This window comes from Camellia sinensis, chromosome 11, assembly GCF_055761805.1.
Source record: "Camellia sinensis isolate YWXY chromosome 11, ASM5576180v1, whole genome shotgun sequence".
NCBI classification, from domain to species: Eukaryota; Viridiplantae; Streptophyta; class Magnoliopsida; order Ericales; family Theaceae; genus Camellia; species Camellia sinensis.
Window position 1 is genome coordinate 76,674,633 of NC_138971.1, and position 25,069 is coordinate 76,699,701.

At 43.2% G+C, this 25,069-nt stretch overlaps 1 protein-coding gene across 1 annotated transcript; it reads left to right on the top strand.

The window, feature by feature from the left end:
- The first annotated feature begins 8,905 nt into the window (after window positions 1–8,905).
- LOC145802421 (uncharacterized) lies at window positions 8,906–12,505 on the top strand. The gene is made up of 5 exons (XM_082895133.1): window positions 8,906–9,046; window positions 9,869–10,132; window positions 10,274–10,422; window positions 10,525–10,792; window positions 12,434–12,505. Exons 1-5 carry the CDS (start codon window positions 8,906–8,908, stop codon window positions 12,503–12,505), a joined length of 894 nt encoding a protein of 297 aa, XP_082751259.1.
- The last annotated feature ends 12,564 nt before the right edge of the window (window positions 12,506–25,069 follow it).

Consider the following 25,069-nt stretch of genomic DNA (forward strand, 5'->3'; position numbering starts at 1 on the left):
AATTTTCCTTTTTGGGTTGGAGAAAATGGTCCAATTTTGGAAAATGAAATAATTTTCGAGAAAATGGTCAACCACAGCAAAAATTCTCAAAAACTATTTTTGCAAACGGTCAATGCTCAACGAACACGGTACTTACTCTTGAGATGTACAACCTCGGATCGGAGGTGATGGGAAATTGCCCCTTTGCTTGAAGAGAGCTGCATGGCAACGGAAAGTTGCCCCTTGTTTGAATGGCGACTCATGGCAATGGAAAGTTGCCCCTTGTCTGGATAATCGCCGTAGCGTACTGTAGTCAGTCCTTATTAGTGATGATCGCAACCGAACTCTCGAACACAGAGAAGACGAAGATGGTCAAAACCAATATATGGACACAGTCACTTTGAAAGTGTCGGTGGCTGGACTTCAGGATGAAGTTGCCTACGTATCCCAAACATGGGAATCAAGGATGATCAAAACCATTACATGGACTCAGTCGCTATGAAAGCATTGGGGGCTGGACTTCAGGATGATGTTGCCTACGTATCCCAAACATGGGAATCAAGCCTTACGTAGTTCGGGTTAAGGTACACTCGGGTATTAACCTTCACTTTTTAGGCTCTAACTTTTGCCAAGCCGCCCGTTGTGGATTTTCGACCTTGCAAGCTTTGTTCTTCTTTCCTTTTTTAATTCTTTTCTTTTCTTTTCTTTTCTTTTTCTTTTTTTTTTTTTTGTATTTTCCTCTTTTCATTTCTTTTGCATTTTTTGTTTCTTTTTTTTTTGTATTTTCTCTTGCTCTAACTTTTTCCTGGGTCGCCCTTCTGGGTTTTCGGCCCAGCGAGCCTCTCAAAGGGTAAAAGTGTAACAAGTCCATGCCAAATGGTTATGAGATCCTGAAGTCATCTGAATTCAGGAAAATGACTGCTGTGTCGATTTGCTGAAGGACCCATCTTCGGCTCTTCGAGCACATCGGGCATTTTTGCCCCAGTTAGAGGGGTGCTTCTGTTCTAGCATCACAAGCTTCTTCTGATGGGATCTGATCTTCTTGATCTGACTTTGGTGCCTCTTGGTCAAGGGATGCTTCCAATCTGGCCACACAGGCCTCTCTTGATGGTCGATCGTTGAACACTCCGAATTGTGGTTCAAGGTTTTAAAGCAAGGGCTCAAGTCTTGAGGCTGAGAGCGATCCTAAGATGCACAATCTCGAGATCGATTCCACACAGGTCTTCGCAGGACTGCGCAAAATATTTTTTGCTTTTGAAAGTTTTTAAAGAAGCGACAAATCGCTCGCGCTGAAGATAGTTGGAACCAGTCTGGATCAAGCCAGGGTCTTTCTTAGTACTCACACTGACAAGCATGATTTCAATTATTAAGGGCTTAGCATGCCTCCCTTTCTCTCAAATGATCAAAGTTTTGCAAATCCCGAGGAATTCCTTCCCCTTTGTTTTTACCACAGTGTTCAAAAAGGTTTTGAAAAACTTAGGTCAATGCAATGATTTTCAGGGCACAAGAGAGCAGGTGGAATGTACTGCTATTCCATTCAAATCCTCTGGCACAACTAGCTCAAAATAGCAGTAAGCACGGAAACATAATAGCCGCAGTTGTTTCATTCAAATTCCCTGGTTGCAACTGGCTCCACGGCAGAGACAGACTCAAAAGAAAAAAAAGGTAATTACAAAACAAAAGGGTGTTCGAGGCAACAACCCCGGAATCACCTAACTTCTATACAAAAGGACTGACTCGACATAATAAGACAAACCCTTAAGCAAAAAGACTGACACAAGACGATGAGACGGACCCCAAAACAAAACAAAGAGCTGACTCGACACCCAAGCCAGAAATTACAAAACTGCATTCGCAAATGCCCCCAATAGTGCATGCCAAACGCCACATCTGAAATACACCGGGCACCGCCCACAGGTGGTCCAACCCCTGATCACATACTTGCAGTATCCTCGAAGTCCAACAACTCAATGGTAACAGACTTTGCTGAGGTTGGTGGGAGGATGACCTCATTACTGATCAAATCTTGCACTCCATGGCGAAGGCAGAAACAACCGTCGGTGCTGTGACCAGTTTGCTGGTGGTACGCGCAGTATAAGGCAGCGTCATGTGTAAGAAGGAGATTCTTTGGGGGGTTCGAGGGGTTTAAGATGCCCCTTTTTAGCCAAAATTTGAAATGCCCTAGACAATGGCATGTAAAGGGCATGAAAGACTCTGCGCCCACGAGGCAAATACTTCGAAGTCTGAGGGTTCCTGCTAGGTGCACTAGCAAAAGGGTCGGCAAGCACTGCCTTGGCTTTCTGATCTTTTCCTGGTGCAGGGTTGGGAATGGAAAGAACTGTCTTGGCATGACGGGGCCTATCCCGATTTTCTGCCTGGCTTGAACTGCCTTCGGTTGGAGTGGTGAAAGCATCATCCACAGCCTTAGTCATGATTGCAAACACTTGCTGCTTATTCATTCCCCCAGCTTTCAAAGCCTCGACTGCCCACAGCAGTTGCTCAACAGGGTCAACATTTGTTCCTACTTTATTCTTACCTCTAGCCTCAGCCTGCTCGAGGGTTTGGGTTGCTACATCAGATCGAAACCCGATTGTTGTTGGCATGTCACGGTCATAGCTTGAAAAAACCTTAGGTTGGCTGAGTTTGATCACGGTTCTCTCCAGTAATGGGGGCTCTTGCGGTATAAAATTCCCGACATATGGTGCAGTAGGTGGCGAAGCTGACATTCCATAGGCCAGATCGGCCACGGATCTCTGGATGTCGCCGATCATTCTCATTAACTCAAACGTGGTAGGTTCACGGACTTGAAACATCTGGGGTTCCCAGATCGGGCCCGCAGCAGGCGACCTGGGCGGGTGTGGTACTTCCACATTGGGCTCATCTCGCAAGATGGTTCCTTGGTCTAGTGCAGCTGCCATAACCACGATTTCTTCTGAACTCTGCGTCATCATAAGTCCACTGAACTGAACGGAGATGATGCAGTCGGTGATCGATGGATCCGATATCTGTCTTGCCTCAGCGAGGAAGAAGACCAAATCTCTGAACCCAATTCTCTGAAACCTCCTGAAAGGGAAAGTAAACAGCATTTTAGCCCAACTGAACAGATACAAGCGTAGCTGAATAACTGTACTCTACTACTGATCACTGTTCCACAAAATCACTGCCCCGAAACACTGAATCTGATACCCGCGGATATAACTGATTCTCAAATTCTGATACTGATGCCCTTAGGCCTGAGGCCCCAGACTCGCAAACTGGTATGTACGTTCCTGTAGAGATACATTCTAAAAGCACATAGCAAGTAAGAGAGAGCCAAAACACCCCTATGTTGGGGTAGGGTTTCCCTGTCCTATTTTGTCAGGAGCTAGGGTTTCACTACGCACAAAGTGGTTTCAAACAACCTAACATTGGGTAAGCAACCTGTCCTACCTTGGGATGGTCACTATGGATTCCGAATATGCACTAGGTCGAATAGTCAAAAGGGGTGCCCCGGTAATATCAGGGTTTGTGCTCCCATACTGTCAGAGCCCACAATCGGTCAGCCTTATGGTCATGCCTTGACAAGACAAGCCTCCGCCAAACCGTTCAGGAATAGCAGATGGCAAACACGGTGTCCTAGGCGCACCAATGCACATGCAATGCAAAGAAACACATAAGTGTAGTCAAAACAGGATATCACGAGTTCGAGTCAAGCTCTCTAGATCCCCAGCGGAGTCGCCAGAAACTGTGGATGCGCCCTTGGGCTTTATGCCACCACAGTTCAGACTCCCTTTGCGTCACAGTTCTTAGTCTGAACCAAAGAGTCCAAATCCGACAAATCGTTTTGAGAAAACAAATTTTTAGAAAAGCAGTGCCAAACATGGACTGTTTTGCAAGATATAGAGTCGCCACTTAAATATTTTTTTTAATTGGGGAATTTAGGAAACCCTAACTCGTTTGCCTAAGGCCACGTGTCCGTCATTACCAAAGTTGCCTCGGCTCGGGAACTTGGGTACGATTGGGGAAGGTCAGCTATGAGCACCCCCTCTCGCCCGATCCAAAGATTGGCCTCTACTAACTATGATATCCAATTTTGAAAACGTTATGTGTTCTTATACCGGTTATTAGCCTAGAATTACTACGTGATGCGCACGGCAAGACAAGTATAGACTAAATTTCCTAAGTCGGAATGAAGCATCGTATTTTCGTTTGTTTGGAAAATGGTTTGAATTTTGCTACTTGTGAGTAGGCTAAAATACGGATTTCGATGGATTATCCCAACTCAAACAATCCATCCTTCACCCGCAGGCATTCAGGCAATTCATATCACATAAGCATCTAGCCACATGGTAAGCATGCTATCATGTTACCATTCACACTCATGCGAGATGCTAAAGCATAAAAGCTTACCGAGTACTCCAAGCCAAAACAAGAAACTAGTTAGTAATGACCCTAGTTAATGCTTAAGATGGCTAATGCAACACATGCAAAATGCAACTAGAAATAGCCTCGACTATTCTATGAATGACATGTGACATGTTACAACTAACACGTATTCAACTTCGAATTGAAATACAATGCAGTTAGTATGATGTGCCGAGCCCAGTGCATGCAAGATAAATGTATGGATGCACGCATGCATAGCATGGCGTATGCTAAATTAAATATGCCCTAATACTAACCATCAAAGCAGGTAAGTAAAAGGGAGAAAGAAGTGGGGGGTTGGAAGACATGCATACACGCACCCACACTTATTACAAATTTGCCCTCGATCGAAGGAACCGAAAGAATAATACAATTTAACTAACTATCAAGCTAATTAAATATCACAGACAATTAACTAGTTAAGCAAATTAACTAAGCTAATTAAGAATTAAAAGCAGCCTCAGGAAGAGGGCCCAATGCGTGCGTGCTCGGTTCCGCTCAGAAGTCCACTGCCATGCACAAGTTGCCTCTGTTTCCCTTGCTCTGCTCCTCTGAAAATTCCACAAATCCCAAGGTATGCTCCATGGACACTGTGGATCACCACCGACCAAGTGGAAACCCCACCGATCATGTCCGGATGGTCATCGACCATTTGTTGAGCTCTCGGCCATCAATAATTGGTCGGTCGGCTGTATAGAAGGCCGGCCAGCCAAAGCTTCCTGCAGGAACCTGTTTTGACAGCAGCAGAGGGCAAAACATGGCATGGCAATGTATTTCAAGCAATGTTTGCACCAACCACACTCCTTATCATGTTTTTGACTCAAAGAAGGATGGTCCTCGATTCTCAGACCATCAATTGTGCATTTAGATGTGTGATGGACCAAGAAACCAAGTGTGCCATTTCAGTGTCGAATGAAATGCACTTAAACAAACAAATGGCCCAACCCCTATCATACTCAATTCAAGAGGCAAAGCATGCATGCCAATGCCATGCAACTTAAGCATGCGAGCTAGTATGCAACATGAGCATGCAAATGAAGATGCAAGGATGCAACTAGCAAGCATGCAAAGTTTAATGTCAACATGCACACATGCAAGGCATATAACATGTTAGACAACTTAGCAAGAAATGCATGCCAAATGCAACACCATTCAAGCATGCAACAACATGTCTTGAACCAAGTATCTAAACATACAATCATGCATGCAAACATGGTTCATCACTTAGGCATAAAGAAGCAACTTCTAAGCACACTTAAAAGAGGCTAAACATGGGCATATGGCAAGCAATATAAGCTCTGAAAATCATGAAAAAGAGGTGCCAAACCAACTAATCAAAACAAGCAAAGCATGCATAAAAGCTTGGAATTAGCCCAATGGCTTAAACCATGATCATGTGACACATGAAACAAATGATCAAAGTGAATCAAAACAGTCTCAAATCATTCAAAAGTAGGCCCCAAAAAACCACTTAGATGGCATCTAAATGATCTAATCCTAGAGGCATACACAATAGCACAAACATAGAGCATGAAACACGAAACCTCTAACACATTAAAAGGGCATCAAATACAAGCATACAAGCACACCACAAGGACTGAAATGGCATGGCAAGTGGTTCCAAACCACTGAAATGATGCAAGGATGGCATGCTAGAGGGGTCAATGCTTAAGTCATACAAGAGTGGCTACATGGTAGCTATACAAAGCAAGGCATGGACAACCCAAATGACCAAAAATAGACCTTTAGCATGCTAAAACAAGCATAAAAGCTTCACAGAGCTAAGCCAAAAACATGCTAGAAACAAGGCTCAAAGCACAAGGCATGTTAAGGCAATTCATGGCATTACAGGACATGTATGCTAAGCAAGCATGGTGTGTCTAAACCAAGTAGAAACAGAGGTAAAGCATGGCAAAATACTACCAAATACCTACTGAAACATGGCCAGCATGAGTTCAAAAATGGTGCTCACACATGATGCTTAAATGGCACATTTTGAAGACAACAAGGCGAGGGGGTGGCCCTCTCCTTGTTAGGACCTTAAACCACCATCCTCACCACTGAAATCCCTCAAGATTTCAGTGGTGAGGAGGCCCAAACAAGGTGGTCCCGGAGCTCACCAAAATAGCACAAAAATGGGGCCAAACAAGCCCTAAGAGGGGTCAAACAACCCCAAACAATAAAACACCCTTAAACAACTATGTTAAGCAAGTAAAAACAAGACTTTTATTAGTTATATGCAAAGTCTAAAAATGTAACGCCCTTAGAAAAAATAACATTAATCCCATCAATTTAGACATGCATTGGTATAAGAGATAAACATCATTCTATTCATCAGAGTAATTCTTTTCAAAAGCATTACATGTTAACAACAAAAGCAAATGCCCTACGGGCTTACAGTTTTCCAAGTTAACACTTTGTTACAAAGAGGAGAGTACTAACTCAAATACACATTAAGCCCTTGGCTTGAAATTACATGTAACACAACGACAAACGTCTGCCTGCCTCTAGCCTCTCAAGCTATGTCCTTGGAGGTGGCATGCTTCCTGTTCCTGAAAATGGTGTCCCATAAAGGGTGAGCCATAGCCCAGTAGAAATACACTAAACCGACTATAAGCAATGACTAAAAGATTAGCAGTTGATAGATAGTCAACACTTGTACACTCGTTTACCCCACATTACTGTTCCATGACATTCGTGTCCGTGTTGCAATTCACTTTCCATTTCTTATTTAACTTAGAGTTTGAAAACAAGGCTCAGTGCCCTGGCCAAATAATTTGATGAGATCATAATACCCCACTAGAACACTTTCAAAATTCGTGATGGATATACATGTTGGTGTCATATCTAAGTCAAACAAAACATTTCCATATTTCTCAACGATATACATTTTTGTGCTATATCAAATCAAACAAACAATTCCATATTTCACGAATGATAATGATATACATTTTAGTGCTATATCAAATCAAAACAAACACTTCCATAAGTGTCAAATAATACACATTGTAGTGATGTATTAATGAAACAAAAACATTTCTAATTCGCAGCCTGATACACATTGTAGTGCTGTATCACTGTCACACAAAATTCGGTTTAGAGGTCCAGCCCCATTCTTCCAATAAACCGTGGAATACAGCCCATTTCTCCTCCCACACAATACATTGTATATAAACAATTATCATATACAAATTCAACCTATCAATACAACATTTTGATGTATTAAACCAATTGCCATGTTCATTAGCATACTCAATAGATTAGCTTTAGTTTGCCTAATCATCATACATTGCCTACAACAATCAAGACTATCCTCCACCGATAGTCCAATACAGTTATTTCTAAATAGGAAATAAATGCACCAATTTGATCTATTATCAACAGTTTAACTAGGTGAGCGATAAGTAAGTCCAACTACACCCTTTAACCCCATATCTTTCAAATTTGAATATTTCCTATTCAATTTCTCAATTCCCTAAATTTCTTGTACAAATTAATTTATCAATGTAATTAGGGCCTTACCCATAATCTACATAACAACACTAAGGTTCCATTTTCTTCAATGGTTCAACATTAGCCTCATTTCTCTATATCAAACATGCATATAGGTTTACATATAACAAACCCCCATCTTTTGTAAAATTACACAAAGACCCAAACTTTCTCAAAAAAAAAATACCCAACAACCCCCAACATATCAAAATGCTAAAATTCATAGACAAAGCTCATAAGGAGGAGTAGGATATCCCTACCTCAAATTTAGAGCTCAAAGGGAGAAGATGACGAAACTCAAAGTGCTCCAAAACTCAATATGCTCGGATCAAAACGTAGCCCTCGACGATCAACACAACTTTTGTAAAGGCCAAAGGTGAGGAAATCACTCATACTAGATCAATACTTAGAGAGAAGTTGAGTTTTAGTGAGAGAAGCTCTCAAATGGCTTTTTCGAAAAAGTAAGAGAAAGAAAAGATGTTGAAATGTGATTCAAAAATGCACTGCTGCCAACTAATATACGCATGATCCGCTCGAGCGGAGAATAGAACGCTCGAGCGTCAAGCACAAAAACTGGAACCGCTCGAGCGCAAGAAGGCCCGCTCAAGCGCCAAGACACAAGAACAAAATACATCCGCTCGAGCGTGAGGAAACCCGCTCGAGCGTGAAAAACACATCTGCGGAAGTTTTGCAGAGGCACAGATACTGGAAGTGCGAAAACTCCGCTCGAGCGTGATATGGTCCGCTCGAGCGTACAACTAAAAATCCAACTCCGCTCGAGCGCAAAGGTACTCGCTCGAGCGTACTACCAAAACTCTGGGCAACAAGGAAAGGGACTAAGGTTCAACCAACCTGTTCGAAACGCGCCCAACACATCCTAGAACTCAGACATATGGAATTTAAAGGATGACAATAGGACATACAACCACCAACTCCACGGAACCTAAGACCTGAACACTGTACATAAAGGAGACAAATTCGAGATCGCTATAAAAAATAGTTGCAAGATAGGCAAAAAGGCTATGCAAAAATGGGGAACAAAAGGCACGAACACTCACCCTTGAAGAACACTTCCAAGATCACAAGGTCAGATCTCTTCTTGGATCAAAACCAGCTCAAAAAGTCCAAGATCAACCCTCCAAAGCCTCAGCAATTAAGGGAAGGTGTAATGGTAAGTGTTTATGTGCAAAACTATTCACAAACACACACTTATACACAATGAGAGGAAAGTATAGAGATAGAATAGGCACACTTCTAACCTAAAAAAGAACCAGACCTCTGGAGCTTTTTTCTAACCCTAGAAGAGGGAGGAGAGGCTTCCTCTTTATAGAAGCTTACTCTTGCAAAGCTTCTCAAGTAAGCTAGTCAAGAGGGAGATCCCTCTATACACGTGTATGGAGGGGAGCAAAGTGGGTGCCAGCTATCACAGCTGGCACAAAATATCTGCCAAAAGTAGATGCACAATGGTCGGCCGACCAAAAATGCAATTTGACCAAAATAGATGGCCGGTCGACTACAAATAGTGCCGGTCAGCCAAACATTTGGCCGATGGCAACAAACCAGTGGCCGGTGGCCTCAAGCCATGGCCAGTGGAGTGTGGGGATCGGCAACAAGCCATTCCCTGCCCTCAAGAGCAAAAACACAAGTGTTTGGTGCAAAGCCAAACACAAAACAATTGAGTCCAGAGATCTTGAGGCAAGGCGCGTAGCCGAGACCTCCAGGAACTCAAGACGAACACAAACAAGGATGATCACTAAGTGTTCAAACGGTGACGTCCAAGTCTTGAGGGCAGTCAAAAATGGGGTGTCTACAGATTTCTAATTAAGCATAGGAGAATTAAAGTAGACTCACCCAAAAAATCAAGGCCATCCTAGAAATGCCACCAACGAGGATTGAAAAGGAGGTACACAGCTTTCTAGGTAAAGTGCATTTCATAAGACGATTTATCTCGAAATTAACCTTGACTTGTGAACCATTGTTTGGTATTTTGAAGAAAGGGAAAAAGTTCCAATGGGATGATCGATGTCAGTTTGCCTTTGAGCAGGTCAAGCAGTACCTTCTGAATCCACCTGTATTGTCACCACCAGAACCAGGGAAGCCACTGATCTTGTACCTTTCCATAACAGATTCGACCATGGGGTGCATGTTAGCTCAAGAATTAGAAGCTAAGGTGGAGAAGGTCATCTACTATCTGAGCAAGAAGATGCTGGAGTACGAGACTCGCTACACTCCCCTCGAGAAAGCTTGTTTAGCTTTGGTATGGGCACCAAGGAAGTTGAGACACTACTTGCTAGCTCACTCTGTAATTCTGGTTTCGAGATTTGATCCCATCAAATATCTATTTGAGAAATTGGCACTTATGAGTAGGCTAGCTTGTTGGTTGCTTCTTCTCTCTTAGTTTGACCTCAAGTATGTCACGCGCAAATCAGTTAAAGGGAGGGCAATAGCAGAATTCCTGGCAGACCACCCAGTAGAACGAGATGAAGCAGTAGAGTATCTATTCCCAGATGAAGACATTTTGCAAATAGAAGAGGAAACATGGACAATGTACTTTGACGGAGCATCTAATCAGTATGGTTATGGGATAGGTGTGTTGCTAATAGCACCTGATGACTCCTACATGACCTTAGTTTTCAAACTCCGATTCAGATTCTCTAACAATGAAGCAGTATATGAGACATGTATCGTTGGATTGGAAGCTGCCCTAGAACTAGGGGCAATAAGGTTGGAAGTCATTAGAGACTCAAACCTGGTTGTTTCTCAAGCCAACGAAGATTGGAAGCTCAAGGAAGAGAATATAAAGGTTTATCATCAGGCGTTAGATATTCTCATTCCGAGGTTTGAAAAGCTGACATTTACACATCTGCTAAAAGAGAACAACCAGTCCCCTGATGCATTAGCAACTCTATCTTGCATGGTAGACATCCCGCTTGGAGTCCAATCATCATTGAACAGAGGTATACACCTGCTTATGAGACCACAACTGCAATAGATGAGGTCCAAGAAAAAAACCCCTGGTATTACGACATTTGGAATTTTTTAGAGAAAGATATGTATACACCAGGGACAAATGCTAAGGATAAACAAGGAATATGGCGTCTAGCCGTCCAATTCATTATCTGCAAAAATAAGTTGTATAAGAGAGGTCATCTAGGAATGCACATGCTCTGCGTTGAAGAAGAAGAGTCCAAACGTCTCATTAAGGCCATCCATGGAGGAGAGTGTAGAGCACACATGAATGGTGTGATGCTGGCTAGGATGATCCTCAGGCAAGGCTATTATTGGTCAACTATGGAGGAGGATTGTATTAGTTTTGTTCAACGATGCCACAATTGTCAAATTCATGCCAATCAAATGAACATCCTGCCGTCAAAGCTCTACAACATGACTTTGCCATGACCTTTCCCAATCTGGGGAATTGACGTCATTGGGGCAGTCATGCCAAAGGGTTCAAATTGACATGAGTACATTTTAGTGGCATTCGACTATTTTACTAAGTGGGTGGAAGCTCAGTCTTACTATGTGTTGAAAGCAACGCATGTGGCCAAGTTCATCAATAACAACATCATCTGTTGGTACGGGGTGCCAAATGAGATCTTTTCGGACAATGGCTCGCATTTCAAGAAAGAGGTGGTCGATTTGCTTAAGAAATACAACGTGGCTTTTCATATGTCATCAACTTATAGACCACAAACCAATGGAGCTATTAAGGCTACTAACAAGAATGTTAAGAATATCCTGCAGAAGATGGTTGAGACTTATAAAGATTGGCCGGATAAACTGCCATTTGCACTTTGGGGTAATAGAACGTCGATTCAGACATCCATAGGGGCAGCTCCCTATTCTCTGGTGTATGGGATGGAAGTTGTTCTGCCAATTGAGATTGAAGTGTCATCGCTGAGAATTCTGGCCAAGTGTTAGATAACAGAGGTGGATTGGCAGTAGAGCAGGTTCAAAGAATTGATGTTGTTTGACAAGAGGAGGTTGAAGGTGTTATATCACATCCAAGGGCATCAGTACAGAATCGCTAGGGCCTTCAACAAGAAAGTCAAATCCAGAAATCTAAAAGAAGGAGATACGGTGCTCAAGGATAACCGGCCCCCATCTATGACCCTGGGGCAAGTTCAAACCCAATTGGAGTCAGGAGGAATGATTATCCTTATAGATTTAGACGGTCTAGAGTTTTCACAGCCAATCAACACAGACAAGTTAAAGAAATACTATCCCTGAGAGGCTCGCTAGGCCAAAAACCAGAAAGGGTAACCTAAGAAAAAGTTAAAGCATGAAAAATGAGAAACAAACAAAAACTGAGCTCGCAAGATTGAAAACCCGAAAGGGCAGCTTCGGCAAAAGTTAGAACGTAAAATGAGAGAGTTAATACTCGAGTGAACCCGAACCGAACTACGAAAGGCATGATTCCCATCTTTGGGATATGTAGGCAACTTGATCCTGAAGTTCGGCTATAACCATCTCCAACTCAACTGTCCTATTCATTTGTTTGATCAGGCCATCTTTTTCCATCATTTGTTCTCTTGGTTGTGTTGTCTCTATTTGGCAGAAAGGTCATTTGCAAGATAAAACAGTGAAAGCAGTGATGGTGAATGCAGTTGTAGGCAGTATGATCTTCTGATTTGGGGTTGTACATCTTAAGGGGGTCGATTTTGTATGTGTCAGGCAGTGACTATTTCCAAAAATTGTTTTGAAAGTGTTAATAAAATTGATTTTCTCAAAAATTTACTTTTTACAACACAGACCATTTAGACCAAAAAAGGAAGATTTTCAGTGCTCGCAACTTTAATTCCATTGATTTCAACATAAGTACATTCTCCAACTCTTTGATTAAATCAAAGTTACTTTACATCATAAAAATATGAAAATAAAAGACAAAGAGATAAATTAGGGGCATAGATAAGTCAGGTGGTCCTATGTCTTCTGCTCGCACTCGTGGAGGTCTCTGCATCCAAAGACGGCCCAACCTATGCCTCGTCTTCAAGCCAAGCCAGGCATTTGCCAGAAAGGGCGTAGCTGAAGCTACGAGAAGGGGCCAGAAGTTCTCTCATCCTCCAAGCAATGAGGTATCGAGGCAAGTACGAACCATGAATGGGAAATAGAGCCGAGTGTTCCACCCTTTCCTTCAGACAGGTCTAATCATGTCCAAAATGGCGTCTGAATCGGAATGAAAAATAGAACACATAGTGCATGAGGCCAATCAACTCTATACCCGGCTGTCGGGACATGCTGTAGCCCATCGCTACCACATTAAGCCAAGGGCAATGGCAAGCGATGTTAGCCACATATCTACTCCACATCTAGTCGCACCACAATCCCTTTAAAGAGAAGTCAACTAGCCGCTGGCGAAAGAAGTAGGCTTTGGCTGAATACTCGGGACAAGGATCCACTACTTTCAGCATCAACCACACCTGGGAATGGATAAAATAAGAGAGATTAAAGAATATAGAGATGTGCGTTGAGAGAAAATGAAGAAAATGGCATCGAGGAAAAATAGAGAATGAGTGCCGAGTGATGTGAGTATCATAAACAAGAAAGGTGGGAAACAATACCTGGAGAAGCAGTGGACTCCCTATAAACCGAGTGGTCTCTCGCCTATGGAAAGTGTCCAAACCCATCAAAGTCTTTGCTAATGCTAAACCCATGCAACTCTTACCCTTCTTGACGCATTGGTCCACTTCGATCAACCTAATGCTAGCTTCACCATAAATAGGGGCAAGAAGGAAGTGTGCAAGAAAGCATAGACAGAGGGTATGTTGACGATAACCTCACCAGAGAAGGTTGCCTCTGTCTCCAATATCGGAAAACCAATGAATCAGGCTACCCCATCATGATCCAAGGATTGAGCCTTGTATAAAGTGAGCCCACACATTCGTCCAAGTGCCCGTGCATAGCCAAAACGAGGCTGGTGCATAATTTTCTCATCATGCTGGGACTCCAACAGAGCTTCAAATTCTTCGAGCGTAGGGCACATTTCTTGTGCTCCTAAGCAAAAAACATGCATAATCAGGTTCCAACATCGGATCGTGTAGCACTCGACTATCTTCGCGCCCCCCTTTCAGAGTGGGCTCGAGTTGGTCATCCTACAGTTCAGACTCCTGTCACGGTTCTGAATCTAATCTCACAAAGCGCAATTTGAGACTAATAAACACCAAAGAGTCCAATCCGAAAAATCATTTTGGAACATTGATTTTAATCAAAAAGCGCCAAACATGGATTGCTTTTCCAGATTACAAAGTCGCCACCTAAATATTTTATTTTTGGAAAATTTAGGAAACCCTGACTCGTGTCAAAGGCCACGTGTCTGTCATCACCAAAGTTGCCTCGACTCGGGAACTTGGGTACGAGAGGGGAAGGTCTTGAAATGAGCACCCCCACTTGCCCGATCAAAGATCGGCCTCTACTAAGCATGATATGTTGTTTTATCAACACATGTATTCTTATTCCGGTTATTAGCTAACTTTACTATGTGATGCGCACAGCATACAAGTATAGACTCAATCATGAGAATTGGAATAAAACAACTCTTGTTTGTTTTTGAAAATGGTTTAAAAGTGCTACTTGCAAGTAGGCTAAAGCGCGGATTTGCCACTCTCAGGTGGACTTAAAAAAACATGATTTTGTCACTCCGCAAAGTGGGCTTAAAACTCACAATCATCGAGTTGTTCCAATTCAGGCAATCAAGCCTTCACCCACAAGCATTCATGCAGTTAATCACTTAAGCAAATAGCCTCATGGCAAGCATGCTTTCATGGCAACACTCACACTCATGCAAGGATGCGAAAGCATAAACACTTACAGTGTACTCTGAGCCAAAACAAAAGCTAGTTAGAAATCATGCATGATCCTAACTATGTTAAGATGCCTAATGCAACACATGCAAAAATGCAACTAAATAGGCTCGGCTATCTAACATGACATATCAATGCAACAATTTGATACACGTATTCAAATAGGTATTGAAACACAATGCCGTTTGAATGATGCGCCAAGCCCGGTGCATGCAATACAAATGAATGATGCAAACATGCAAATCATAAGGTATGCTAATCGAAATATGCCCTAAACTAACTGTAGACGTCCCCGAACGCCCCGGGAGGGATGAGTCCCCCCCCCCCCCCCCCGTTCCGTTCGATATTGGGCTCACTACAGCTCAGGACTCTCAAATTGTCACGGTTCTTAATCTGAACCAAAGAGTCCAAATCCGGCAAATTGTTTTGAGAAAACAGATTTTGAAAGAAGTGCCAAACATGGACTGCTTTGCCAGATACAGAGTCGCCACCTAAATATTTTATTTTGAAAAATTTAGGAAACCCTGACTCGTTTGCCTAAGGCCACGTGTCCGTCATCACCAAAGTTGCCTCGGCTCGGGAACTTGGGTACGATTGGGGAAGGTCACTCCGTGAGCACCCCCGCTCGCCCGATCAAAGATCGGCCTCTACTAACCATGATATCAAGTTTTGAAAACATTGTGTGTTCTTATTCCGGTTATTAGCCTAGATTTACTATGTGATGCGCACAGCATACAAGTATAGACTGGGTCGCCTGAATTGGAACAAAACATTTCATGTTTGTTTGTTTGAAAACGGTTTGATGGTGCTACCCGCAAGTAGGCTAAGACATGGATTTGCCACCCTCGGGTGGGCTTAGAAAACATGATTTTGCCACTATCTAGTGGGCTTAAAACACAAATTTGATGAATTGTTCCAATCCAAATAACCCAACCTTCACCCACAGGCATTCAGGCAGATATATCACATAAGCACATAGCCTCATGCTAAGCATGCTATTCATGGCAGTCACTCACACGCATGCAAGGATGCTAAAGCATAAAACTTACCGAGTACTCCAAGCCAAAACAGAAGTTAATTAGAAATCCATGCATGATCCTAATTATACAGAAATGCCTAATGCAACACATGCAAGATGCGACTATAGCAGGCTCGGCTATTCTAAACATGGCATATGGAATGCTACAGCTAGCATGTATTCAACTTGGAATTGAAAATACAATGCAGTTAGTATGATGCGCCGAGCCCGGTGCATGCAAAACAAATGAATGAATGCAAACATGCTATCATACTGTATGCTAATTAAAACATGCCCTAATCTAACCATCATAAGCGGGTAAATAAAAGGGAGAAAGACGTGGGGTTGGAAGACATACATCACACACACGCACACTTATTTACAACATTGCCCTCGCGTAGAGGGTCCAAAAGAATAATACAGTCCCGAATAAATATTACAGTCCAAATAATACAGTCCGAATAAATAATACAGTCCAAATATGTACAAAAATCCTAATTAATTAACCAATTAAACTAGGAAAACAATAAACTGGCATGCAAGTCAGGGACTGCCTTGACTCCGCCCCGGATGATGAATGATGCCTGCTCAGGTTGCCTTGCGCGGAAATCCACGGCGATGCCCCAATTAGCCTCTGTTTTGCAATAATTTTTGGAAAGCGCGCCAAGCCCTGGAAGACTGCTGATTCTTGATTTTCTGCAACAGAGAGCAGGAAAAGGGCATGGCAATGTATTTTCACCCATGTATGCATGCCTCGATCCTCGTGCCACCAATCACGTATCTCAATGCATGATGGCCGAGGAGTCAAATTGTGAAACTCAATATAGAATGAATGCACATATAAACACAACAAAACCTAAACTCCATCGTGGATAATCCGGAGTGTCGGTGACTGGGAATTGAGACACGTTCCGTCACTCGAAGTACGAAACATCCCTCGTTTCCCGTGCTCGGGCTAACTCCTATCCCAAGCACAATGCGATATGCATGACATGCATGAATGCAACTAATATACAACCTAGCATGCACAATGCTATGAAATGGCCTACACGATGCACGAGGTAACATGGCATACACAATGCGCTAACATACAACCTAGCATAAACAATGCGTAATGGACTTACACCAACATGAGTGGACCTTAGCCACACTCACATCGGTAGCCATGAGATGAAAATGAGACAACTCGGAATGCGTGCACACATGCACGCAAACCGAGGGCCGATCCTAAGGCACAAATGCCACTCTAACAACACATGGAGAGGCATGGAATATGGCATACTAGCATGCAAATATCAGTGCTAAAATATGACCCAAAACAGCCCCGAATCATAGAAACATGGCACCCGATGCATGGAATGAGACCCGAAATGCAAAATTAGGCATGGGCAATGACCTATAGCTATACAAAACATGCACTATTTGAACATGAAGTGTGAATACAGATTCAAGGAAGTCCCAAAAAAATCATGTTTACAGTTTTAAGAAAGGCCAAACAATGAACACAAATGGAGCTAAGCTAGCATGCAAAAATGGCCCCGTAAGAGAGGTAATGAAGCAAGTGGAAGCTGCTGGCCCTAAATGGCTAAGAGCCCTTCAACAAAGTTGAAGAGGGGATCAAAATGAAGCACTTTACAGTTTACAACCAAGACCAAAACAGTGAATAAGTAAGCTTAAAATACCATACAAAATAAGGCCTAAAAAGTGGTTTAAACACAAAGTGTAAAAAGGAGCCTCAAACAGTAAAATACACTTGATCAATCATGAAGAGGGGGTCAAAATAAGGCCATTTATAGTTCGGACCAGAGCCCAAAAACAGAATCATAAGAGGATAACAAATCATGCAAAAATGGAGCTAAAAGAGAGATACAAAGGCAAGTGGAAAATGGAAGCCTCAAACAGTGATGACCCCTTCAACAATGTTGAAGAAGGGCTCAAAATAAGCCACTTTTCAGTTTATGACAGAGCTCAAAACAGTTTATACATAGGCCTAAAATACTATGCAAGGAGATGGCATAAAAGAAAGGTAAAGAAGCAAGTGCCACAAGGAAGCCTCAAACAGTGAGAGGCCCTTAAACAAACATGAAATAGAGCTCAAAAAAACACTATTTTCAGTTAGGATTGGAGTTCAAAAAAGTAAGCACAAGGAGCTAGAGTATGAACCAAGAAAAGGGTCAAAAAGGGGAGAAGATGACTTACCCTTGAAGACTACTCTTTGACAGCCTTTTGGACCAAGAAATGCTGCCTACTAAGCTCTGAGAAGACCCTCCAAGCTGCTGGAATGGAGCGGTGGTGTGGTGCTAGGTGATGGTGAGGAAATGGTGTAAGAATCAAATGGTTTTTTAAGGCTTAGAGTAGAGAGAGAGAGAGATTTAATGTGAGAGCTCCAAACCAAAATTTTCTAACCCCTAAAACACAGGTGGGGGGTCTGTTATTTAGACACAAGAGGGTGGAAAAGAGGGGGGAAAATGGGGGGGAAATGAAATTCAAATTTCCCCCTAAAATTGGCCTAAAAGGGAGATAAAGGGGCAAATGATAGTAGGAGATATCAAATCGAAGAGAGCCCTTCAACAAGGTTTAAGAGGGGCTCAAAATAAGACACTTTGTAGTTTATAACAAGCCACGAAAATAAATACAAGTAGGCCTAAACTATCATGCAAGAAAAGGCCTAAAAGAGGGGTAAAGAAGCAAGTGGCAGTAGGAGATCTCAAACAGTACAAGGTCCTTAATCAAACATAAAAAGGACCTCAAAATATGACTATCTCAAGTTCGGGTCGGAGCCCAAAAATGCAGAATGAAGGTTCGGGAGCCAAAAGACGCAGTTCGGGGCCCTGAAAGTGGGCTGTTAGGCACCGGAAGTGGTGTCCGACCACGAAGTTGGTCTCTCGGACCGCAGTGTCCCTCAAAAGGGAGTAACTAAGATGCATGCCAAAAACTGGAGCAAACAGAGGTGGTTAAGCGGTCCCGAACCGAGGCACACGGCTAACGGCTCCGAAAAATCGGAAACCGGACTCCAAACGGGCAAAACGGCCTACGACCACGAAACGTAGCCTACGGCCACTGAGAGATGATCTACGAGACCTCTCCCTCCCTTCCGGGAGAGAAAACAGAGAAAACGGAGCCTGGTTCGCAAACCGAGGCAAAGCACAGAAGAGTCCGGAAGTCCGGAGGCAAGGCTTGCAGCCAAGACTTTGAAACTTCTAAAAGAGCACAATATGCAATATCACCGAGCGCTCAACTGGTGACGTCTGAGTCTCAAGGTCGGTCAAAAATGGGGTGTCTACAGTTGCCACTCTTTTACAGAACTCGAAAGTCATAAGTGACGGGAGTGAATGTCAAAGCCCAGAGACGTCCCATTTTTGACAAGGCCGAAGACATAGACAAACATACAAAATAACACGGATGTGCCCGCAGGCAGGGGCAAAATGCAACTGCCAATGCAAGAAGCTGAACATAACTTATGATCATGCAAAGAAAACTGTAATGAAGCATACCATGCAACAGTTTTAAGAAAGTGAATACAAATCTAACTACATTTCATGCAGAAAGGATGTAAGAAAATTATGCAATTCTCACTGCGTCTCACGCGGAGAAGACTAAAAGCGACTACTGAGAATACCTGGAGTCTTACACACAACATCTCTCTGCGTATCACACATAGGAGAGGAAGAAGGTAAACCTCTCAGCGTATCACACGCAAGAGAAGAAAGGCAAATTCTTCAGCGTATCACACGCAAGAGAAAACCTCTCAGCATATCACACGTAATAGAGGAAAGGCAAGTTTCTCAGCGTAATCACACTCAAGAGAAAACCTCTCAGCATATCACCTGCAAGAGAGAAAAGGCAAATTTCTCAGCGTATCACACGCAAGAGAAAACCTCTCAGCATATCACATGCAAGAGAGGAAAGATAAATTTCTCAACGTATCACACGCAAGAGAAAACCTCTCAGCATATCACATGAAAGAGAGAAAAGGGAAATTTCTCAGCGCATCACACGCAAGAGAAAACCTCTCAGCATATCACATGCAAGAGAGAAAAGGTAAATTTCTCAGCGTATCACACGCAAGAGAAAACCTCTCAGCATATCACATGCGAGGGAGGAAAGATAAATTTCTCAGCGTATCACACGCAAGAGAAAACCTCTCAGCATATCACATGCAAGAGAGAAAAGGTAAATTTCTCAGCATATCACACGCAAGAGAAAACCTCTCAGCATATCACATGCAAGAGAGAAAAGGTAAATTTCTCAGCGTATCACACGCAAGAGAAAACCTCTCAGCATATCACACGCAAGAGAGGAAAGGTATGAATGAACACCGGAACTCGTCCGAATGTTCGAAACCGAAGATGTCCTAACGCACAGCATGCGAGAGGAGAAAAGACAACAATTGCAAGTGAAAAGGTGCATAACGATGCAGGTGAAGTGTACATAACAATACAAGTAATGAGCATAACAATGCTAGATAGATGTGCATAACAATGCAAGTAATGAGCATAACAATGCTAGATAAATGTGCATAACAGTGCAACGAATGAGCATAACAATGCTAGATAGATGTGCATAACAATGCAACGAATGAGCATAACAATGCTAGATAGATGTGCAGAACAATGCAACGAATGAGCATAACAATGCCAGTGGAACACGCGTGACAACACCCGTTTGAAACAAAAATACCGACTAAGGGAATACAAGCCTTAAGTAGACCAAATTCCAAATGCAACCTCCGATTTACCTCTCGGAGGGGTCACGATACATTCCAAAAAGGATACACCTCGTCCATGCCGATTGACGATGAGCTACACATCGAAGACATGAGTTGAAAATTCCGCAGAAACATTTTGAGCTGAAAAGAGTGGGTTCTTCTTGCACTTTCTTGATTGTACTTCCAAACCGCAGCTACTACCTTTCCTTCCTGGCCATGTTCACAACTTTCCCTATTCTCCAATGGGGTGACAGACTAGGTTGATTCAGTATCCAGAATCGAGGCGCATTCACATGCTATCTCAATCTATGGGGCTGCCATACAGATTTCAAGCCGAGGATAGACCCCTAGGTATTTAAACCAGACTTTAGTTTCAGAAATTCCGAACCTTTGCGTTCTAGGCAATAGCCGTCCGAACTCTAGTTTCCACCGTCGCAGTTGGTCTCCTAGGAACTCATTGCAAACACAGTCAAGATGCATTTGGCAGGGGATGGTTTTCTGAGGGAGCACTTCGATTTCCATTCTGGCATTAAAGTAGGCTTGAGCCTGGGAGTAGAGGCACACTCATACTTCGGAGCATTGACAAGGCCTGAAGAGGTACATCTGGTGTATAATAACAGAGAGTATAATCACGGAAACTGAAACAAACTCAAATGCTCCAATTTTCCCTCTTTTCTTTTGCTTCGCAGCTTGGAACCTATATAGCTTCAGATAGATCCTGATTTTACTATTCTCACATGACTTGGGTTGAACCGTGCGGTTTTATGAAAGAACGAATCTTGTTTTGCACAATCATGAAGAATGGCACAGCACTCTGAGCACAAAACGATTTTATTTTTGGAATTAAGAAATGAGTTATTAACCGAGTATTGAGCCTACGACTGAACACAGCGAAAAAGACTCAACAATGAAAGACAAAAAGGTAAACAACCTAAACACAACGAGACACGCTCGGGACGACTCAAAGCAAGAATCGAGACAAACAAAACAAAAGACACGACACACAGACGTATCACAAAGACGACAGACCTCTCAAATCGCGAGGAGCCAGTTTCTCCGGATATTGTTTCCCACCCTTTCTCATTTGTGTCTCTCACATCACTCGGCCCTCAGGCTCTGTTTTTCTGAAAAGCCCTTTCCTCACTTTTTCTCTCAGCGCACATCTCTCTATTCTTCAATCTCTCATTTTTTATCCCTCCCCTGGGTGGTTGATGGACAAACAGAAAGTTGCAGGCTCTTGCCCCTAGCATTCCGATAGATTCTTCTTCTTGTTCACAACAGTGAGTTTCTCCCACAGAGGGGTTATGATGCGGCTGGATGTGCAGCAGATCTGTAATTGACATTGGTTGATGATGCTCCACCGGGGAGTTTGGACGTGATCAGATCATTCCAGTTCGTGCTTTGCACTTGGCTTGATACCTTGCTGCTTGGAGGATGTTGAGAGCTTTCAGCCCTTTTCTGCTAACTTCAGTTGTGCCCTCTTCTGGCGAATACGATGCCCTTTCTGGCAAGTAGAGTGCCCTTTCTAGCAAATGCATTGAGAACGAGGAAAAGACAGGAAGCCTGACTCAACTGTGCCCCTAGTTCATCAATTTGACCATTTTTTTGTTTTGGCTTTCTAAAACAATTTTGATCAAAACGAGAGTTAGATTAATGCGCTTGTTCGATTTTCTGATTTGAAATCATGCAAGTTAGGCTGTGAGCACTGAAAATTTTCCCTTTTTGGGGTCCAAGAAATGGTCCAGTTTTGGAAAAATGGAATAATTTTGAGAGAAAATTAGTCAACTTCATTAAAAATTCTCAAAAACTATTTTTGCAAACGGCCACTGCTCAACGAGCACGGAACCCGCTCTTGAGATGCACAACTTCAGATTCGAAGGAAAATTGCCCTTTGCTTGAGGGGAACTGCATGGCAACGGAAAGTTGCCCCTTGTTTGAACGGCACCGCGACGCATTGAATGGCAACGGAAAGTTGCCCCTTGTTTGGATGGCACCGCAGCGCATTGTAGGCAGTCCTCAGAGTGACGAACACAACCAAATCCTCAGATACAGAGAAGACAAAGATGACCAGAACCATCGCATGGACACAATCGAATTGTTTTACGGTTGGACTTCAGAATGAAGTTGCCTACGTATCCCAAAGATGGGAATCAAGCCTTACGTAGTTCGGGGTTAAGGTACACTCGGGTATTTAACCTCTCCTTTTTATGCTCTAACTTTTGCCAAGACGCCAGTTGCTGGTTTCGACCTTGCGAGCTTTGTTTTTCTTTTCTTTTTTGATTTTCTTTTTTTTTTTTTTTTGTTCTTTTCTTTGCATTTTTCTTCATTTTTCTTCTTTTTTTTTTCTTCCTCTAACTTTTGCCTGGGCCGCCCTTCCGGATTTTCGGCCCAGCGAGCCTCTCAAAGGGTAAAAGTGAAGCTTTGCCATGTCCAATGGTTTTGAGATCCTGAAGTCGTCTGAATCCAGGAGAATGGCTGTTATTTGCTGATGAAGTAGAAGTCCATCCAATGGGGGCTGAATTTGCCCCTACTGTTGTGGATAGGAACTCAGCTGTCCTTCAGCAATACTTTCTTCTTTCCTCCCTTCTGGGATTTGGCATTCTTGCCGATCTTCATCAACTTGCGGAATGATCCGCCTTTGGCTCTTCGAGCTGTCTGACATTTTTTTTTGCCCCTAGTTCGAAGGGTGCTTCTGACCTAGCTTCGCAAGCTTCTTTTGATGACATCTGGTCTTCTTGATCTGACTTCCTTGCCTCTTGTTCAAGGGCTGCTTTGAATCTGGCCACGCAGGCCCCACATTATGGTTGACCATTGAACATTCTGAATGCAAGTTCAAGGTTTGAAAGCAAGGGGCTGAGTCCTGAGGCTGAGAGCGATCCTCGGCTGCACAATCTCAGGAGCGATTCCACACAAGTCTTCGCAGGACCGCGCAAAACATTTTTTGAAATCTTTTAAGAAAGTGACCAGTCGCTCGCGTTGAAGACAGTGTAGAACCAATCTGGATCAAGCCAGGATCCTTCCCAGTACTCACATTAACAAGCATGATTTCAATCATTAAGGGCTTAGCACGCCTCTCTTTCTCTCAATTGATCAAATTTTACCAAACCCGAGAAATTCCTTCCTCTTCGTTTTTTATCACAACGTTTCGAAAAATGTTTTGGAAAACTTAGGTCGATGCAACGAATTCAAGGCACAGAAAAGACACAACTTCCAGTCAAATACTGCCATCTCATTTGAAATTTCTGGTACAATTGGCACACGGCAGAAGCAAGCACAAAAGCATGAAAAACCACTGCTGTTTCATTCAAATCTTCTGGCGTTACTGGCTCCCTGGCAGAAACATACTCAAAAGGAAGTGAAAAGACAGACACAAAACAAAATAGTGATATCCGAGGTAACGCCCCCGGGATCACCCGACTCCTATACAACAGGACTGAGTCGATACAACAAGACAAACCCAAAACAAAAGAGACTGACTCAAAACAAAAGACAGACTCAAAAACAAAACAACAAGACTGACCCAATACCCAAGTCAGAAAGCACAAAAGCTAGTATTCGCAAATGCTCAAAACAGTGCATGCCATCCACCATATCTGGAGTAAACTGAGCACTGCCCGCAGGTGGTTCATCCCTCGATCACATCACATTATCCTCTGCACGTTCACTGATCAAGTGCCAATAGACTTTGTAGGACCTGGTGCTGGGATGACCCCGTTGTCAAACAGATCTTGTACATCATGGCACAGACGAAAGCAGTCATCGGTAGTATGGCCAGTTTGCTGATGGTACGCGCAGTACTGGGTAGCATCATGTGTAGCCGGAAGAGGGTTCGGGAGAGGCCGAGGCTCAAGGGGTTTGAGATGGCCTTGTCCAATAAGGATTTGGAGGGCTTTGGACAAAGGCATATAGAGGGCATGGAAGACCCTCCGACCTCGAGATTGGTACTTCAAGGTTTGTGGATTTTTGTTGGACACACCAGCAGAGGGATTAGTAGGTGCTGGCCTGGTTTGTTGATCTCTTCCGAGTGCAAGATTATAGCTGAAAGGAACGCTTCTGATGCAACGACCCTTCTCCCGGCTTGCCCCTTGATTCAAACTGCCCCCAACTTGAGTGGCGAAAATGTCGTCCACAGTTTTTGCAACAACTGCGAGCACTTGCTCTTTGTTCAGTCACTCAGCTTTCAAAGCCTCAATAGCCAACAGAAGATGTTCATAGGGATCCATGTCCGCCCCCATCTTGTTCCTTCCACTCGCCTCCACTTTGCCAAGGGATTGGCATTCCTCATATACAGCCTGTTCCAAGATTAGGGAGCCTTTTGACATGAACTTCCTGGTATATGATGTGGTTGATGACGGAGCCAATGTCCCGGAGGCCAAATCTGTCACAGTTCTCTGAAGATCTTCGATCATTCTCTTCAACTCAGAAGTAGTGGGCTCACGGGTTTGAGATGATTGGGGTTCAAGTGCATCCATCGTGCTTAAGCCCATGCTTTCCCGGATAAATATCTCGGGTGTGAGTATATGGGTCGGGGTGTATACACTGGGGTTGTAGGTGGGTGGCAGTGTATGGCTGAGGTTGAGATGTGGATGAGGTACTTGGTCCTTGGGGTTTTGAGGTGGAACTATTGTCTGGTTGTCAATGAGATTCTGGATCTCATGATGAAGGCGG

Excerpts from the sequence above, each read along its gene's own strand:
- LOC145802421 (XM_082895133.1), top strand. The coding sequence starts at position 8,906 with ATGGGGAACAAAAGGCACGAACACTCACCCTTGAAGAACACTTCCAAG. Across the intron at positions 9,047-9,868 it reads AATTAAGGGAAGGTGTAATG|AAAGGGAAAAAGTTCCAATG; the intron begins GTAAGTGTTTAT and ends GGTATTTTGAAG. Across the intron at positions 10,793-12,433 it reads TAGCAACTCTATCTTGCATG|AAAGGTCATTTGCAAGATAA; the intron begins GTAGACATCCCG and ends TCTATTTGGCAG.